This window comes from Rhinolophus sinicus, chromosome 6 (assembly GCF_057876585.1).
Source record: "Rhinolophus sinicus isolate RSI-liver-muscle chromosome 6, RSI-T2T, whole genome shotgun sequence".
Classification (NCBI taxonomy): domain Eukaryota; kingdom Metazoa; phylum Chordata; class Mammalia; order Chiroptera; family Rhinolophidae; genus Rhinolophus; species Rhinolophus sinicus.
Genome location: NC_142506.1, coordinates 50,392,385 through 50,413,634, shown reverse-complemented (window position 1 = coordinate 50,413,634; position 21,250 = coordinate 50,392,385). Strand labels below are relative to the sequence as shown.

At 36.8% G+C, this 21,250-nt stretch overlaps 1 protein-coding gene across 2 annotated transcripts in view; it reads right to left on the bottom strand.

The window, feature by feature from the left end:
• Nucleotides 1-295: 295 nt before the first annotated feature.
• Nucleotides 296-21,250, bottom strand: part of FMN2 (formin 2) — a 317,737-nt gene continuing 296,782 nt past the window's right edge. For both annotated transcript variants that reach the window (XM_019746843.3, XM_074316783.2), the window contains 2 exons: nucleotides 3,187-3,268; nucleotides 296-1,862 (listed from right to left, as the gene is read on the bottom strand). In XM_019746843.3, coding sequence (XP_019602402.3) covers nucleotides 1,836-1,862; nucleotides 3,187-3,268 — 109 coding nt within the window. In that variant the 3' untranslated portion in view covers nucleotides 296-1,835. The remainder of the gene's footprint in view (nucleotides 1,863-3,186; nucleotides 3,269-21,250) is intronic.

Sequence of the window (21,250 nt, the reverse complement as noted above, 5' to 3'; positions counted from 1 at the left end):
TAATTTCTAACTTTTAGAAAAAAGATTTCTCAAATATTAATAATTGCTTGGAAGTGGAAAATACTGTTTCCTTAAAATTGCATTAGGAAAATTTCTAAACATGTTTTGAAATGGCTGAAAAATTATTTTATCTCTAAAAACAAGCATTCATCAAATACTTAACTACTAACAACTGTTAAAGCCGGAAATAAAAACTTTTTAAAATCTTCAAACACAGAAGGTTTAACTTATTTTCCTCTAAGTTTTAAATATGATGGCTTCATCTTAGGCAAGATGCGCACAACAGACACTGAACTCTTTTATTATTCACTTTATTTTCATATAAATTAACATCCTAAAAAATTGAAATAGAAACACTAAATACAGTATTGCACATAGCGATCTTTGTTAAATGCCCTATTAGTTCATTGAAGAATGTTAATATACACATTAGAAGGAGTGAAGGAAACAGGAAGACTACAAAACTACAACCAAAAAACCACCACTGTTTCTTTCCACTTAAACTACAAATAAAAGTTAAGAGGCCATACTTTACATAAATACAAACATAGTTATGATTCAGAACATTTTCTTTTTAAGTTGCTTTCCATAATTGGTTTGTAATAGATTCTCCCTTTTATCCACAACCATAACCCCCAACAGATATTAAAACAATTAAAGAAAAAGATACAGCTATCAGTGTTAGAAAAAACCATCACAATGCATCATGAGTTGACTTTAAAGTACTCTCAGAAGAGTAGGAGATTTACTTTTTCCCCATCAACATAAAATAAAGTCCTTTCCTAGACTCCTTCAGATAATGAATCATTACATACTCATTTTACAGCTTTTAATCACCTGCCATAACACATAAAGAGAACCCCAATCATGTCAAAATACTCAGGCAGGTATGTTTAATTAACAAGTTTTAGGTAAATGCCAATCGATCCAAAAACTTACTTTTTCTATTTCTTTTTTATTTTTTTGGCCAACAATTAGTCATGTTTGGCAATTTTATGAGTGCCATTTATTTAAATTCCTTCAAAATACTGAGTCATATTTTCTTTGTGAAAGGCAACGGCAAAAGATAGAGAGAAGCACACCTTTAGTTTCATTTACTGCTGCTGCAGATTAGCTTTATGTAGGTTCTCGTGGGACACAGTCTGATAAAAGCCCTCATTAAACTTAAAACTCTGATTCCTGCCTATATTAAATGATTTACAGGAAAGGTATTTCCTTTTACTATTTTTTTCTATTCATTATCTAACAAGTAAAAACAATGATAAACTTCTTTCACAAATATATAGTTATGGAGAGCAACCCAAAGACTTGGAAAATCCTTAATTATAATATATAAATGGTAGTTCAATTTTAGAATAGAAAACATACACGTCGATGTGAAACTGATACAACAATTCACTAGAAATAACATTTCAACCATACGTCTAAGTGCAGTGATGTGGAGTACTGGCTGTCAGTAGAAAGGAAAGTGTTTTGCTGTGATAAAGAATATTCTCACAGAAGTAAATGTTAGTTACCGTTTAGCATGTTCAGAATTAATGCAGATACTGCCTCTTACACATGCTGTTTTGGTCTATCGGTATAATACCATAAACTTTTACAAAAAGAAAAGGTGTCAAATTCTCCACTGGTCTACTGCTTTTGCATTTTTATAGGAATGTACAGTAAAACTCAACAATCAGTGAACTGTCTAGAAAACACAAAGATTATGCAAGAGGTCAAGAAGAAAAATGATCAAAATGTTGTAGTGTCTGTCGTTCCTGCCTTCAGGTTCAGGTCAGCTGAATGTTGTGGAAGTGGTGAGAGTGACTCATTTTCATTCTGCTTTTCTTTGTTTAAGTTTTCATGCTTATCTTTGCTTTCTGAAAATAAATGCACCAGATAAGAGTTATAGTTAGAAACAAGAAGTTTAAAAAATGTATGGAGTTTAGAGTAGCCCAAACAAGACCTTTTTCACTTGGATCAAATTCTCTGAGAAAGGTTAAAGATCAACCAACTCATAAAGGAAACAAAATATAAGTAGAATATGTTTTTTTTTTCTTTTAGAATTTTCACTAAGACAAATCACAAAATATTTTTGAGAAAAAGAAAAGTTTGTAACATTAAGTTTCTAATTGATGTGAAAGAGTGACAACTCAACTTTCTCATTCTCAGTTTTATGTACAAATACATCAATTTGAAAACTGAATTAGCTATTTCATTTCTATCCTTATAACAGCATGATTGATTAATAAATAATTCATCCACCTTATTCAATACACTTTGCATTTGTCCTTTAATCAATAAGAGAGAAAATAAATTATAATACTTGTCATTAGTTAAGATTAATTTTGATACAGAGAAACTGAAGGGAAAACAGCTTTTGATAACTTTTTCTAAAGAGGGCTATTTAATCATATACCAATTTCGGTCATTTTAGTATCTTTTCCATTTAGACTATGTTAGACTGATCCCATTCAAAATGCTCTTATTTTATGGCTTTCCCCAACTTTTCATTCAAAACAGCATCATTTACTCACACTGTGGCACTCAAAACATGCAACAAAACATTTACAGTAAGTACCACAAGGAAAAACTTGTCATTTTCACCAAGCCCTTCCTTCCCAGTGTGTGAAGCTTGGCATTTTCTTTTCATGGAAGAAGTGGGGCAAGGAGGAAACTTAGAACAGCCTGTTAAACTCAGGCTGTTTATTGATTGATAGCTATTACACAGCCAACTCTGTAGAGCCATTGACGGTACAAACCAGATCTGAGCCCTCTGGTCTTTGCATTGGACAACACCATACTTGGCATCTGCCATTATGTTTTAGGTCACAATGGCATTAATTCCATTATGCTGGCCACTCTGTGTTCAAATGCAGGCCTGTGCTGTGATCCTGTGTAATGAGGAAAGAGAAAGATCGTCCCCCAACTCCCACCTACACTTCCATATCCACATAGAAGCATGCCCTTAGCAGATTTATCTTAATTCTTAAGCTTTGAAGGCTGAGTACTGAGATTCTCTTAGCCTTTTGGGCCTAATTAAAAGCATCAGGGTTAGGGAATTCTCTAAGTCAGAAGCTTATTATTTATTCAAACTTAAGAGGAAATTATTATGATATATACGTTTATTTTGCAAACACAGTGTTGAAAAGCCAAAAAAAAAAAAAAGGAAATCACATGTTAAAGAACCGAAAAGATACTTACAATTCCAGAGTCATGTCTTGGTTTTATTTTATAAAGTGATTTTCCCTTTTTCTGCCTACACACTTCTTCGGCTTCTTTTACTCTGAGTGGGAAGAAGACAAATGTATTTGAACAAAGACCCACATAGACCACTGCAATCCACCTTACAGTCGGCGAGCAAGCATCAGCTCATTGAAGATTTGATTTACTGGAGAAAATAATACCACATACACAGGAATGTTACCTGACATTTGATTTTAAAAACATAGAATGTTAGAGCTAGAGGCAAATTCATCCAGGAACCGAAGGATGTAGAATGGAATAGTACACAAACAGATAAATATTTTCATGCATACATTTCATCCTATATTAAAGGACTCTTTCATATACAAGGAAGTAAAGAAATAGCCTTCATTTTCAGGTGAGCATACTGAGATTGGCTCTATTACATAAACAGAATTGGCACTATAACATAAATCAGAAACATTAAAATAATTCAATTAACAGCGTCATATAAAAAACTCGAATGCTTATATAAACTGATTATAGATTCCCTTTCCACATCACACTTATTCATGTATGAAAGTCATTTGCAATGAATACTTGGGCAATTTAAAAATTTGAACTTCATCAAGCAACCATTTAATTGGAAAAAAAGGGAGTGAGCAATAACAACATTTTGATACTACTGGGCTTTCTTTTTAAACACACACTCCAAGGAAAACAGTACTGGATTTAGCAGAGGTAGAGTTAAAAGACGATGTTATTTGGTGATAAGTTCTGCATTAGTTCTGGCTTTGCTATTTGACATTGGGTAATGTCCTGAGACCACTGACCCTTGTATTCTCGCAAATACCACGTTTCCCCAAAAATAGACCTAGCCGGGCAATCAGCTCTAATGTATCTTTTGGAGCAAAAATTAATATAAGACCCTGTCTTATATTACATTATGTTATATTATAAAAGACCCAGTATTATATTATATTATATTATATTATATTATATTATATTATATTATATTATATTATATTATGTTATGTTATGTTACATTATATATTATATTATATTATATTATATTATATTATATTATATTATATTATATTATATTATATTATATTATATTATATTATATTATGTTAAAATAAGACCAGGTCTTATATTAATTTTTGATCCAAAAGATGCATTAGAGCTGATTGTCCAACTAGGTCTTATTTTTGGGGAAACACGGTAGTAAGACGGCTCAATAATATATAATAATAATATTAGTATTACTACACAGAGTTGTTGCAAAGATCAAAAATATTTTATTTAAAAAGTTCTTCATAAATTGTAAAATACTATAAAAAATTATACATGATTACAAACATAAGAAATCTGCAAACTGGATTTCTATTAATGAAAAGGGGTACGATAAGAAGGAAAAGAACCTATGAGCTACTTTATTTTGTTATCATGATTTACCTTGGGAATAAAACATAGAGTTATTTTTAGAGAACCTAGAAAGGCCATGACTTATCTTGAGGAAAGACTGTATGTAGCTCTTAAAGCACATTTCCTTAAAGAAACAAATTATAAATATATCTCTTGAGTCTTGTGACAAACGATCTAATGAGAGAATTCACCTCTGATATTGCTGAAAGAATCCTGTTTTTACACAACAGAATGAAGCAAACAACCCAGTGCAGGAGCTGGAAGATTGATGTTATCATTTACCTTGAAGTACGACGAACGAAAAGAATTCCTTTTGGACACAAAATGCTAGCTGGGTTGATATTGTTAGTAATTCCAGAAAGTGATGAAAATTTAGAAGACACGCCATTGTTACCACTTTTATTACTTTCTCCCCAAGTCATAAATTGTCTTTAATCCTTCTTCTAAACATTTGAAGACAAAAATATTTTCTTTATAACAAACCAAGGATTGCAGAGTCCCCATCTTCCTCAGAAACCGCTACCAGTAAATTCAAGTTGAAGTATTTGGACAGGGAATTAAGGACACTTTTTTTCTTTAGCACTTATCAAATATTCAGTAGATCTTGTCTTAAGTTTACTTGGATTGCTTTAAAGGATTTTGTGATATTTTAGAAAATGCACTTCACAAGTCTTTAGATCACCAAAGCATCTTAATTTCTCACTATTTTATTTATCTTGTTCTTAAAACACATTTTTGTAAGGATCACAGAAAGGCGAGTCTAATACACACATATTTAACTTGACACAAAAACAAATTCAGCCATTCCTTATGGCAGAGATGATGAAAACTAAAGAGAATGTGCATCAAGGAACGCTCACAAGATCTTTTAACTCATCCATTCATTTGACAATCAATGACTCCAGGCCAAGCACTGGGATTGGCTCATTTTTATAAGGACAATTAAATTCAACATCTAGGAGAGACACACACATAAGTAAGTAAATTACAGTGATGCACTCAGCACAACCACCTAGGTTTACAGAGGAGGTTCCTGGAGTTGGTGGGCAGGGGCTATGGAGATCTTTCTGGAGCAGGCTGATGGCGGAGACTTGTTTCAAAGATAATTTTCCACACTTTTCTTGGAAGGGGAAATAGTACTGAGGGTGAAAGAAGAGTACTACATACAGAAGAACATGTGCCAAGACCAAAGCTTAGAGAACTATAAACGCTTCTCCCTTCTGCTGCCGTAGGATCCCCGCACTACTAACCAGCTTTCTGCTTTCTCCTTCAGTTTCTTCTGTGTTGGACTGGGGGGAGCCAGTCACTGTATCCTGAGTACCGCAGGATGTATGCAGCTAAATGATGCGGGGAGCTGGAAAACTGAGCATCACAATCTCAAGCAACTGCGCTTCCGATTTAGGAGAAGAATTATTGAGAATTTATCAAACTGCCATTCTCCAGGTGCACCCTTTTAGTGTATTCTGGTTTAGTCCCTCTGGGATGCTTTATAAGCAGCACCCAGGAGACCCTGATGTCGGCAGCCTGAGGGCAACACTTTGAGAACCGGCACTCTGGGACCCAGTATTCTCTCTGACGCCCCGACCGGGTGGCCGGCCACACTGTGCCCCCGGCTAACCACACTTGCTCACCCTTCTCTACTTCACAGTATAAACACGGGTCACAATCCCAAACCACAAAAACTTGCTCACTTTAGCACTTTGTGAGTCCCACCCCACCTAAACCAATGTTGCTTCTTCCAAATGCCAATTTTAGTTCAACAAAACTCTTGACAACAAGACATTTTTTTTCACACTTCAGGGATGAAAAAAGAACATTCCCCCAGAGTTGAGATACACTGCTGGAGATGCAAGACAGAAGAAAAATAATGAGGGAGAAGCTGGGATGGAGCACCCAAGCCAGTTGTTCATGGGAGCGTTTCCTCCTTGGGTTCTCCATCGGGGCGACTGTGGCAGAGCCCTAAGCTACAAGTTTCCACCTATTGAGTAAACTACTTGTACACGTTCCGTCTTCTTTCCCTGCTGCCTCACCCCTCATTCAACAAGGCCTGAATTTTCTTAAACTGAGCAGGAAAAAGAGGTTCATTTCACAACTAGACATCAAAGATTTTAAGTGAAAAAGCACAATGGCAACATCACTTCAAATAATAAGCAGAAATGACCAATATGTCCTGTTTGGAAAGGAAAGAAATGAAGCAGTTACCACGAAGAAGGAGGAAAATAAGGCTGATATGAAAAACACAGTGCTTGCCTTCCAAATTTTGCCTGTACTTGAGTTTAAACTCTAATTTGGGTGAAGTCTATGGAAGATGTGCACAGACAGACACAGTTCTTGTTCATGATTCATAAAGATACATTCTTTTTAACGTGTCTGCATTCACACAAGGGGACTTCCAGGGTATTTGCTAATCAAGATTTCACCCTATTAGAGAACTCACAAGGCAAGTAAGAATTTTTGGATGAAGTCTTTGATAGGCTTAGTCTAACAATTGTAACTTCTAATCAGCAATCTAGATAACAGAAGGAAAATATGAACAAAACCAAATCATATGATAATGAAAACTCTTCACTCAGCACTTTTAATGATTTTGGAAAAACAACACAGAAAGCAGAGACTAGAAAACAGGAAATGTAGCACTATCTTTTAGACAGAAGGATATGAAATGGTATATAATGGCTATAAAATTTGATGTTTATGTTAATATTTTGCTGTAATATCTTTTATTGTCTATGAAACTTCAGAAACAAAACTGATGAATAAATTTCAAAAGTATGTACTTATCCCTTAAATGGAGGACCAAAAGTAAAGAATACAAGGTCTTATCTTTTAAGGGAGAATTTAATTATGGGAAATAACAACAACAAAAATATGGAATCAGATTTGGCAAACAGAGTAGGTGACCAATGTGAGCAAAACAACTTTTGTCATAAGCAAAGTTTCATTCTGGCAATGGTCAGAAAAGACCATGTATGATTCCCAAAAACAGCAAACTTCCTCCCTTCAAGGACGAATCTTTGTATAACCAATTTTGAATATAGTCTTTTTGAAAAACAACACTTTTCTCTTTTTTTAAAGTATGGATGGTATACATTATATTATTATATTACATGATATTATTGCATTATGGTATACATTATAGTATATTAATTTCAAGTTTCACTTTTTCTTATATAAATGTAATGATTTAACTCTTACTTGATGGCCAATGTTCTCATTGCACATGTCACTACTGTAATGTGCAGATAACAGGGCCTGCCTACGTGTTGACCCAACACTTAGTACTTTGCTGCAATTTACTTGTGTTTGTTTCTGGGATGGCAGGTTGTGATCACTTCTCGCTAGCGCCAGCATGCCTGCCTCTGTCTTCTTTTAATAATTTCTATCTTCTTTAGAGGGAAAAACCAGCTAACTAAACTAATTTAAATGAGACTCAAGTTGGATCAGTAAGACTCTGAATTCAGGCTGAGTGAAAGGAATAGAGTTCCTGGACTTGGAGGCAGTAAGTGACTTCAGTTGTCACAGGGCTTCTCCCTCACTCCCCAGCTGCCACAAACTTCAGGGTTCAGGTGCGTCTGGAAGGTGAGGGAGGCCGGAAGTCTGACTGACATATACATGGGGCTTTACAGTTCTAAGTTTCTAAGGGTAGAAGATGCTAAGCTGTCACATACCTATTCATAGTGCGTACCACCCAACCAGCTATTCAGCTGGTTGTCCATAAAGATGGAAAGGAATGCTGGAACGACAGTGAAACCTGAAAATTCAAATCTCTCAAGGTAAAGCAGTGTGACACCATTAATTGGTAATGACAGATTTTGTGATGCTACAGAGAACGAACTGCAGGATAAGAGATGAAGCATTTTGTGAGGAATATGAGATTATCCCTTAGTTGAAATTGTTTTATAGGGCAAAAATGACCAAAGGAAAAGAAAAATACCTTTAAGTATTAAAGCTTAAATTTAAATTTACCTTTAAAAAACTCATATGAAACTTATCTTCTAAAAAAGAAAGTTGTAAATGTAACCTAGAGGAAACTAAATAAATTTCAGCATGTCAATACAGGTTTTTTTTATTCCTTACGTACAAATATTCGAAGTTGTAACAACTTCATTTGGTTTTAAGATGTTAAGCTTAGACGTTATTAAACATAGAAAATATGAGTCCAAAAGAATTAAGAATATTTTTAAGGTTTATATTAGAGAAAAGACAGAGATAGGTGATAGAGTGAGAAATACTTTGTATCTCAGAATTTGTTGAAACTAGTTTAAATTCCAACAATTATTTTTATTTTGGTAGCTTTCAAACAAATGAAAAGTTTCTCAAACTTTGTCCTTACTAGAACTGGACGCTTTTACACTAAGGACTATTCTAAACAAAGAGCATGGTTTCTTATTTCTCTCCTAATAAAGATGCATCTTTCTCTGCACTTTCCCTCCCTAGCCCCAGACCCATTTATTGTCAGGCAAAGATATACAAAAAGTTCAGGGTGATTAAGTTTAAAGACGGTTTGTGAGATGAGTAAGGAAGATACACTCTGGCACAGAGACAGAGACAAGAAACCAGACGTCCCTGTAACCTACAGGCAGAATCATTTTTATCTGCTTTCTAGAGCAAAAGCCAGGCTGACCACAATCTTATCAAGAAAACAGATATGCTCTCATCATTCAATCGAATGAGAAAGGGAGCCACTTTTCTGCCACAAAACATTCATAATTTTGTCTAAATAAGTATCTGTGGCGGACGGCTTCACTTCCTGCTGGCTCCAACTCGGCTTGCTGGGAATGGCCTGACTCCTCACTGGAGTCTGCAGCCTGTGAGATTTAAGTGCAGCTCAGCACTGGGAGGTCACACGTCACAGGTCCTTAGACAGTGGAGATGGATCTTCTAACAAGACATAATTATCATTACTACCAGTTCACAATGTATTTCACTGAAACACACCACCACGTCTGCCTACAAATTTTCAATTTTTTAATTCAAAAGAGAAAGGGAACCCCTCCACACACACACAAACACACACACTCACACACACAGGGAGGGAGGAAGAGGAGGGAGAGTCAGGACAAAGGCTGGTTAGAAGTAGGATGCCAGCTTTGAAGTGTGGGTCTCTCTCCGGGTAAAGACAAGAGTAGGTATTAGACACCCTGGGGGATTAAAGGTGATTTGGGGGAGTTTACTCCTGGCTCTGTCTTCTCTCCTTTATTGACCTCAATGATTTAAAATACACACACACAAACCCCCGAAATAAAAACGACACAATCCACCAAAATGCCACTGATTATCGCAAGTAAAAAGAACTTAAGTTTCCTCAGGCACGTATTTTTGAATGTGAGTTGAATTTCTGAATTTCATCACTGACAATCTCCGACTTTTTCAGAGAACACTGCATTTGCATCCCAAACGCTGACAGGGAGCAATTAGAATGAGTGCCAAGTAGCTCCTGACTCAAGGAAACTGGGTTTAAAAAAGCCTGTGAGCTACTTGATGTGGCAGGACCACGGCTCGGAAATGGACATTAAGAGCTGGAGGACTCACACCGCACATCCCACTCACCGAACAGTAATGCACGATGCAAGTCTATCATTTCTCTTAACAACATGAGCTGAATTTTGGGGACTGAGCAGTCTACAATCTAGGATTCCATGACAGATATACAGGTTCTATGCTGATGTTCTAAAAACTCCAAATACATATTGAACATAAAGCCAATAAGCAGAGATGATGTACATCATTTTCCTGCATATCTGGGTGAAGAGAGACGAAGCATCAGAAAACACATTCAACCAATCAAATTCATTTCCTATAATCTGAAACTCATTAATGACTGTCTAAGATTCTATAAATACAGAACATTGTCATTCATGGATGAACTACCTCAGAAAAAAATGTTTTCCCTTAGTTTTGGAAGGGCTATAAATAAGGGAAGATGGTTATGGATGTATGCTGCTATGCTCTCATTTCAAAGCAAAAAAAAAAAAAAAAAAAAAAAAACACAAAAATTTCACACACACACAAATCATTCCCATCAGTCTCTCTGCTGAATCAAAAAGTTGTCAGTATTTTCCTGCCTCCCAGTGTGTTGTCCTTGCCCTCACTCTTCCCCATCATGCTAATGACTAAAATGGTGAACTAGCCTTTTAATTCTCTTATGCTTTGGTCCTCAGAGAACTTCTGAGTTTTCCAACTGTCTTTCTGGACATGCTTTTTTAATCTCTTTTGCTGCTTTGTAATTATTAAACTTCCCCTCAAATGTTATTTATCCCCCAGGGCTCTAATCTCGATGCTGGTATCCATAGGAAATCTCCACTTTATAATTACAACTATCATTTCTATGCTGAAGACTTTCAGATCATACCTCTAGCTCTGACCTCTCTCCCAAGCTCCAAATCCTAGTGGACATTCTTCTCCTCTCACCTACCTGGGCCTTGGTTAAGAACATAATCATCTATAACCATTCATGTTCTGAATCCTTTCTCTCCCTCTTCATCACTATCCCCGCCATCATGCATATACAAATGGTTAACAAGTTCTGCTATTAATTATTCCTTAGTAATGATTTTAAAATCTGCCCCAACCTAATTCCATTGTCCCTGACTGTTTTTCAAGCCTCCTCCTTATGTCACTTGGACCCCTGCCAAACCCTTCAGACTGGCCTTTGCATAAGTCTAACCCATTCTTCACAAATGTCCGAACATGGGACTCAGCTGAGCCACTCATTCATGCCAACGGGGAAAAACAATGTTTAAGTTCCTTAGTGAGGAATTCCAGAACATTTACAACTAACCTAACTTCTCTGTAGTCTCTACAATGTTCCCTGAGCTCCAGCCATAGAGAACCACTCCCCACCCCACCGGAGGCCCTTGATAAGTCTGTTCCCCTGGGACTGCCCATTGTCTTTTTTTCTCTTCTTCCCATGGGTCCTCTAAGTTAAGCTCAAAGCTTTCTATAGAAAGTATATCTGACCTTCACAGCAAGCTTGTTTATGCAATCCTCTATGATTTTGCACAATTTTATTCAAATTTTTATTTTAATGATTTACAGCTACCTATATGCCTTGTTGAATAGTAAAATTCCATGAGATAAGGGCTCATGTGTATTCATTTTTACATTCATAAGAAAAATAAACCTCACATAAGTCAGTATTCACTAGATGTTTGAAAAATAACTGGCTCGGTGAATAATGATGATGGATAGGAAAATTAAAATCAAGCTAAAAAAATCACAGGGATAAATTTTGGCAAATAACTAGGGCTTAGATCTAAATCTCTTGTTTTTGCCTCCTTCTTCTGGTGAACTCTTCAGCAATGAGTCTGGACATTCAATTCACATTTTGAGTAAACTATGTGGGCTCCTATTTGACTTAACCATTGAGTTTACTGATTTACCGTTATAATTCCATCCATAAAAAACAATTTAGTTTGGATGACTGTATATAAAATTTAAAGTTTTGAAATAGCTTAGGGTATCATATTCACTTTCTTTCATTTTACAGAAAAACTAATTTTGGATACACTATATGAATCATTAGTAGCCTGTAAAGATTCAACATGATATTGTGTTAAACTATTTTCACTAACCCTTATTAACTCTTAGGTTAGTGGGAAAGATAAATCACATAGACATAATATATCTTCATTTCAACAAAATAGTTAAAGTATCTCTAATAGGATGTCTGCAGACTAGACAGAGAAATGATGGCTAGGTGAGAGGATACTCAAATGATGTATCCATTAACAATGATCAAATATGCCTGAAGAAGGCAACAGGGTGACCTGATGTATAGTTATGTTCCTGTTTTAAAGAGCATGACCTTGAAGAGGGTCAAAGCACAATAACTGGTAAAATTTATTATAGAGGCTGTTTTAATCTAAGCACAGAGAAAATTGTCCTAGCAATCACAGATGTCCAAAACATGACAGTTTCTTTTTCATTTGAAGAAAAGTCACATCTGCAGTGAGCCGGTGGTGTGCCATACCCGGTGGGAGTTTCACGTGCACCACCTTTTATTCAACCTCCTAACATGAGAGATACTCTTATACTATTTTAGAGATGAGGAGCCTGGGACTCAAAGAGGTTCTTGAGGTCACACAATAAAAGCATGAAGATGCAAATACAGATCTGGTCAACGTCAGAGTCTGCACTCTTTCCATATCCCTCCCACTAAAAAGGGTACAAAATCATGGGCTTAATATCTAGCTATTAGTACTATAAAAATGGTATTCCTACCATGGACAGTAAATCGGGACGGACAATCTTCAATTTTTTCCCCAAGTTCAATATCCCTTCCCCTTTAGAGAGCTTTCACAAAACAAGCATCTTAAAGAAACTATAGTGTTAGCTCCTTGAAGGCAGAGGATGGAATGTCTTTCCTCTCCATGTCCCTGGCCCAGTACAGTACCTGTCTCATCAAAATAGCAGCTAACATTTACTGAGAACAGATGTTCCACGCACTGGGCTAAGAGGGTTTATAGATTTTATCTCCTTCAAATCTTGTAATAACCCCGTGAGGTACCGTTACCCAACTTTTACAATGAGGACCATGAAACTTAAAATGGTCAAATTGCTTGCTTGGGCTCATACACCATTTGTGGCAGACCTGTGGTTCAAATCCAGACAAACATTCGATTGCCACAGCTCTAGCTTTAACCACTGTACTATGTTGCCTCTCACAACGCAATGCATGGGAAAGGCAAAATATACAACCATCAATATCTTCCTCTTTCTATGTATTTATATATTCCTTTACATTTATAAATTTATATTTATTATGTATCATTTATATATTGATATTCATTATATTAATTTATATTCATTATTCATTTATTTATTTCCATTTATTTAGAAGCATGTGATTCTAAAAGACTGAATCTTTTAAAACTCTGAATATAAATTGAAATAATTTTTGAAAAGAGAAACTATTTAGAAAAATGGTCACATGTGCTTTATTAGATACTGGGGAGAAGTACTATAATTGGACAAATCTTGAACTCTATTCAAGGAAAAGTAGTAATGGAAACACAATGGGCTTTAGTGTTCATCTTTGAAAAAGGAAAGCATGTATGATTGTCCAGAGGAAACAAAACTACCACCACATTCTTGATTCTAATTTCTAGGAGGAATTTTTGACATAGTTGTCTAAGTAAGAAATGTGAATTGCAGTCAATACAAATCTAAAAATACAGAAGACACAGAAATTTCTACAGTAGCCAATTTTTTACACAAATCCTCAATATAAACTGAGATTAATTTTTAAACTAACTCAGTGAAGATATTTCCGAGGTGGGGGGGCCAACACGCACTTTGAGTTTGTCCTCTTGCTTTCTGGTGATCTGACCCGATACAGAGATACGACTCTGGAAAAATCTAGGAGAGTTAATATATTTCCTCCATTATCTCAAATCGCAATAGTCTCAACTGTGCAGTAGTCAGTAGGTGGCTAGTCTCGGACAAGGGCTGGAAATGCCGACCATTCTGTGCTGAAGAAGGAAAATAACTTTGCTTTAGGGATGAGATGAGTAAATGTCAGGGTTCACATTCCACCGTGTGAATAAAGAGCCTGAATTATATTCTGTCAAACCACGCCGATCCTCGTTTCATAATCTTCCACAGGGTAGAATTAACATCGTATCAGAAAAAGTTGACAAATCTGGAAGGTGTTATTTAGAACCTTTTAAAATGCTTAGATGATAAGTTTTTAACAGTCACTAAAAATAGGAATATTTTTGTTCATATACATGTTGGAAATTTAAACATCTGATCACATATTTTCATTGCTAATTTAATATCTCTGATTTAGAAAAAAGGGTTTGTTTTTCTCATGGACTCATGGCTTAAGTAGTAGAGACCATTTTAATTCTCTATTAGTTGTGGATTTACATGGAAGTTACAAAAGCAGCTCCCCTGAATTGCTCCCATTCTTTTTTAAGTCTCATAAGAATGACCATGTTCTTTTTGTACATATAGAGGATGTTTCAGATTTCCTCAATAAAATGGTGAAATCACACTCCCTGGTTCCAAAGTTTCTAATAGCAAATAAAATGAATTTCTGTTACATATGATGACCAAAACTATTATAAAATCACCTTTGACAGCAAAGTTCATCTTTTATTACAGGAACATAGTGTCGTTAACTATATTTGACATTTTTCATGCAGACATCCTTTTCTATTTACCTTTACTAAACTTTATCTTTAGTATTTCCACCTGTGTTAAGATATTCTTACTCTCAGTGATTTTTATTTTGCATACAGTTCAGAAAAAATTTTGATTATAGCTAGTGAGATATAAAGTAAAGCTCTGTAGGTACTTACACTGTGGTTTATGTTTTGACATTTCTCTATCAAGAACAATATGTATGAATAGCTTAGATCCTTTTTTTTTAGAAAGACTTTGCGGGGGGGCAGGGAATTCAAGGGCTATGAGACATAGGAATTAGTTTATAGAGAGTTTATCACATTTCCTCTCTGTAAAACTCATAAAAGAGTACAACAAAGCTATTTATGTCATAATGACTTAGAATTATGCAAGAGGAAGAATGGCTTAATTAAGGAGTAAGATGTGGGAGATACAAGGCAGAAATGGGATCAAGGAAACACACATATTACTGGAGAACAAGGGTCACAATTTTTCCTCTACTGGATTATTCCTATCTGGCCAAAACATGCTGTTTATCCCACCATCAAAAAAAAAAATTTCCTTAATCCACTTTCCCCTCCAGCTAGACCTTTACTCTGTGACCCTTTCAATGTACAAACTCCTCAAAAAAAGTTGCTATAGTTACCGTCTCCACTTCCTCTGTTCCCATCTAATCCAGCGTTTGTCCCTAACTACTTGATAGAGACCAAACGGATATCACCAATTCCTCCAAGTTCCCAAATCCAAAGGTCAACTCTCAGTCCTCACGTCCCTCACATGGGCACAAGCAGCATTTCACATGGTTTTCCTCTATGCCCTCCTTCTGGAAACCCTTTCTTCAGCTGGTCCTCCAGGCTACACTACTCGGCGCCAACAACCTTCTCTATACTCGTCTTCTACCTCTCTCCTCTTGCTCACTCTGTTCCAGCCACTTTGACCTCCTCCCTAAACGCTCCTTCCTCAGGCTTTGCATTTGCTGCTACCTCTGTGTGGAATATTCCATTGGTTTATTCCGTCACTTCCTTTAAATCCCTGCTATATGTCACTTCCCAGACGTATGCTGTCTAGCTTATATATAACACCACCATCTCCCTTTGCCCTACTTTATTTTTTGTCAGAGCACATATCAGCACCCAGCGTATATTTATCTCCTTACTACAATAATGTGAAGTCCAGAGGGCAGGGATTTGATTTTGTTTACAACTCCAGTGCCTGGTACATAGTAGCCACTTAATAAATACTTATTGAATGACCTCAATAAAGCACGTGGATAATTCATAAGTTCACAATGAAGAATGCAGGCATGGTGTTCGAGACTGAAAGAAAGTGGAAGAAGGCACTGTGGGGAATGATTATAGAGGAAAAGGAAAAGTTGGATAAAAGCATTCATGACTTGCCATTCCCCTCATGTTTCCCATGATTTATCTTAGGATATCCACTCCTTAGAGAATCTACCTTAGGTTTTTAAATAGTCAATCTTGGAAAATCTTTCCCAGCACAAGAAAGGTGAAGGGTATGACCAGGCTGACACTGGGAGGGTTAAGAAGTGCAATCTCTTGTGTCCTCGTAAATCATAGTTCCAGTAATGGCATAGCTGTAATAACATGATGTGGCTCAGGCTGAGTGGGAATCTACATCAATCAGGAAAGTCCAAAGAGAGTCTAGAATAATCAAAAGAACTGGCAATACTTTATCAGGGAAATGGAAAACCTGGTATCATCTTCATAGTTAACTTCAAATATTTGAAGACCCATTAAATGGACAAGAGACTGGATTTATTTGTGTGGTTCTAGAGAGAGTAGAATTAGGACCACTGAGTAAAAGGTTCAGTCAGCCAGATCCTTTACCCAAAACCCCTGGGGCCAGATGGATTATAGCCCTCAGAACTCTTCTAATTTCACACAGAAATACGGCGCATAACATTCCAAAAGGGTCTGACACAGCATAGAGTAATCAAACACATCAACATTTCTGTAGTAAACATATGAACAGTCACACTAAGTGGGTTGGGTAAAGACTAGATGGCATCATGTGAGTTGAGGTTGCCACTAACTTATGAAAAAAACTTTTCATTTCAGAGGTTTTTGGATCATCAAACTGTAGCCAAGGGATTATGGCTCTGGACTCTAAAATTATGAACAAAACTCCATTGACTGTATAATAATTGTCCCCAAAGTTTGTGAATGCTATTAAACCATCAGGCTAGAGAATTCAGTAAACCCTCAGGTACAAAATGGTCACTAACAATTAAGAATTTGGATGTGAACACTTAGTTCTCAGTTTTTCTTTGATCAGCATCATTAGGAAACTAATTTTTAATAACTACACATGAATGATAAAATATATGGGTATACTTTATGGAAGTCAAGACATTTTTTTTTTCCTTTTCACTCTGATCCATCAGCTTTCAGACGATCATGTTTTTGCCTCTCTTAAGCTAAGAGGTCGTGCATGGTCCCTGATTCTCATCTGACTGTTTGGGACACAGCAGACCATGGTCAATGGTGAAGTGGTTGTAAATCCTTTTCATTTTCTTTATTAATAATAAACGAAGCAGAGGGCTTTAAAAAATAAGAGCCAATTTAAGCTTTCCTCATATAACATCACTTTCACTTGTATTTTTGTTGTGATTGAGAATAACCATCCATCCATCCATCCATCCATCCATCCATCCATCCATCCATCCATCCATCCATCTATCCATCCATGATATTTAAAATGTTTTTCCACTTTTTTTCTCTAATTTGCCATCACCAGCACCTAGTCTCAAGTTCATGCTATAGTATTTTATGCTCTAGTTCTTTTATTCTGCCTTTGTAAAATAAAAACACCAGGAAAATTAACCAGAGGCAGTAGGAAATAAACCCCTGCACAAGCTCAGTGTAGAATTAACAGTGCTTCTGTCCAAAAAACAACACATGAATTTAAGGACACATTAATATCCACATCTAGACTTTTAAAATGAAAGCCTTTGAGTTATCTGGGAGCATCTTAAATTCTCTTAACTGATGAAATACACTTTTTCCAACTAAACATCATCTTATTTACCTCCCCCACAAACTTGGAACACTTTAAAGTGGTCAAATGGAATTTTATCAAACTTTCCAAAAATGTTTACCCCTAGGCCATTGGAATTTGAACCGAAGAGGTTAATTTTTAAAAATAATTCCATCTCATAAAATCAAGATCTACTATAAATATGCTTTTACTTCTGATATGCTTTATTTTTGCAAACTGTGTTATGTAAATTTACAATGATAATTAGGCTATTTAAAAAATTAAAGAGTTAGCACTACTATCTCTTCTTTTCCTCATCCAACAAACTTTAGACACTTTTCTGACAAATTAAAGCTTAGAGGACTTTGACTGTCACATGCAGAATTCTACTTCTGGCTATTTTAAATTCTAAACGAATGTCTCCAATTCTTTTTTTTATTATTATTACAATTTATTGGGGTAACAATAAATTTTGGTAACTACATAGGTTTCAAGCTAATGTTTCCAACTTTAACACCAATTCCCGTATGTGATTTTTTCCCCCCACATCGCCAAGCAATTAAGCCAATTCTGACACCATCTACCGGGAGATGGCATTAGATCCCACAGGTTAAGGGCTCAGGCTCACATGACTGCCCTACCCCACTTCACTTTGGAATCCAATCTCAAGTCCAGATTGTCACCTATGCTTCTGACCAACAAGCTAGAGATAAGAGGTTCCAATGACACCCTGCGTAGGTTTGATTAATTTGCTAGAATGGCTCACAGAAGTCGGACATTTTGCTTACTAGATCACTGGTTTATTATAAAAGGACATAACTCAGGAAAGCCTGATGGAAGAGCTGCATAAGGCAAGGTAGGTGGGAAGGGGTGTGGAGCTTCCACGCTCTGAGTGTGCCACTCTCCCCGAATGTCCACGTGTGTCCACCAATCTGGAAGTTCCTTGAACTCCCTCGTTTGAGTTTTTATGAAGGCTTCTTTACATAGGCATGACTGATTAAATCACTGGTCACTGGGAATTAATTCAGTACCTCTCCTCTCCCCAGAGGTCAAGGGTGGGGGTGACACAGAAAGTTCCAATCCTCTAATCACAGCGTTAGTTCCACTGGTCATCCTTAGGTTACCTAGAGGCTTTCCAAAGTCATCTTATTAAGACAGAGAAAACCCCTTTGTCACTCTCTCCATTTAGGAAATCCCAAGGGTTTTATTTAGGAGCTCTGTGCCAGGAATGAGACAGAAGACCAAATATATACTTATTATTATAAACCACAATACCACAATATCTATATGGCATGAGGATTCAATATAGTCTTTTGAGAAAGAGTGAGTGTCTATATAGTTTAACCTAATTTTAAGTTTTATCATTTTTCAAAGAGATGGTAAATGCAGCCCACCTTAGATGCCCATATTATAAAATAAGAGAGATATTAATAGAGCTTAAATAGATGCAGTAAAATTTTCATTAATATTACGATAGATGAGAGTCCCTGTTTAATAAAAACAACAACATTGCCCTTATATGATGTCTCATTACTGGGTTCTGCTACACGTGACAAACTTACTCGGATGGAATATTAAATCAAGTGCACTTGCTTCTCCTACTGCCCCAGTACTTCTAATTCGGTGGAGATGAGGGTCACCTTTGGGCTAACGGAACTCAAGGGATCTGGGCCCTCTCAGGGAGGAAGCAGGCAGACCACACATCTCTAATGCCGGATGTGCCTCTTCCTCCAGGGCACCCTCCCAGCACATCTCCACAACCACTCTAGGGGCAGGAAATCACTGAGGAGCCCAAAGAGAGATGGCAGTGACCTGTGACCCTGGGTCCACTCTGCTGGGTCCATTCAAAGCAAAACAGTCTCCACCAACAGATCCAAAATTCTGTCTTCATTGAGACTACCACTTTCTGAAAATCAGTGCGTATTTCCTTTTAAAAAACAGAAAGCTGGAATCAGCCTGCGTCTCCAAAGGAGAGGGCCAGACTGCTTCCTGAGTGTGCACGGGCAGGATGCCTTCATTCTCCTCTGAGCCTTAGTTCATCCTTCGCCAGGGTCAGCTAGGTCTGCACCGTGCAATGGTGGCTGCAGCTTATGCTGGCAGAGGACTGCACGCCCTTTGTGTAACTGCAGAAGTGGCGGCTTCTCAGCGTGACCCTCACTCTGTAAGGCACAGCTATCCAAAAAGGCCTTTATATAGCTCAGCATCAAGTTTTAAATCATTTGAGGAAGGAATCTGTAAGGAGACATACCAGCCTCTCTCCAGAGAGAGATCAATGAGCTGTGGAGACACATTGGCCAGGAACACTTTCTTTGATCTAGATACAGAGTGTGACACACGGGTGCCAGCCCAACTGCTATTCCTAAAGGAAGGGGCGAACTTTGTAATCAATTGGAGGTGGAACATGACCAGGGCCATGTGGGACAAGACAGAGTCAAAGCGGATGGATTATTCAGAGAATGTCTAACATGACTCGACAAGATAAAATGACAGATGAAGTTGATTAAATAAACTTTTCAAACTTAGAAAGACATTCAGGGTATCAGAGATCCTAAGTGTTTTGTCACAGATATTACTCAGGAAACAAAAGCAAAATAAATCAAAATAGAATGAAGTAAAATAAAATACAAATGCTCAGAGGCTTCATATATGGTAACATTTAAAAAGAGTGAGCAAAGCTCTAGTGTATCTATATATTAACAACCCAGTTATAATCAGAAAACCTAAATTGCAAAAATGAAAATCTTACATCATTTTAGGAATTACATTTAGGGATTATAGTATATCATTTTAGGAATTATGTTAATATGATTTTCATTTTTTGGCTCTGAAATGTCATTACTTTTAAAAATTACAAAATCATAGCTCCTAAAACTCTAAGGGCATTAAAATGTTCAATGAACTTATAATACGCATATAAGAAATATTATCTTTATGTAATTTAAATGATGAGATGACGATAACAATGATCGTGACGATAATTTAAAAGTCCTTCTAAGGAGAAACAAATCGTCAACAATAGCTTTTCACTAATTTGCCACGGTGGTTCTTCAATCAGTGGACATTTGACTCCACTAGAAATGCCACTATCCAAGACCACCCTGTGATCCGACAGCCCGTGCTTCAGCATAAGTATGGTTCACCTTCATGGGGTGCCCACTCACTAGGAAGTACCATATAAAAGTCAGTCCCTATGACTGTCCCCCAAAAAACTGTCTCCTTTCCATGGGCTCAAAATTCCACTCATGACCTAACAACTGCCCACAGTTCAAGTTTCTAAGTCTGTTTATGAAGAGCAGAGGCCAAAACCCCAAGCAGCGACTTGGTCAGAAGCCCACGGAGCGGGTCCTGAGTGAGCACTCAAAAAGGGAACTAAAGGATGGGGATGGCGAAACCAGGTGGAGGCCTTCCGGTGAGAGGGTGGAGGGAGTTAAACCCAAGTGAAAGATGTGAGGCTTTACCCCAGAGCGAAAGCAGACAAATTTCTTTCCCTTTTATTTTTACTTATTTTAACCATTAGTATTTCCAC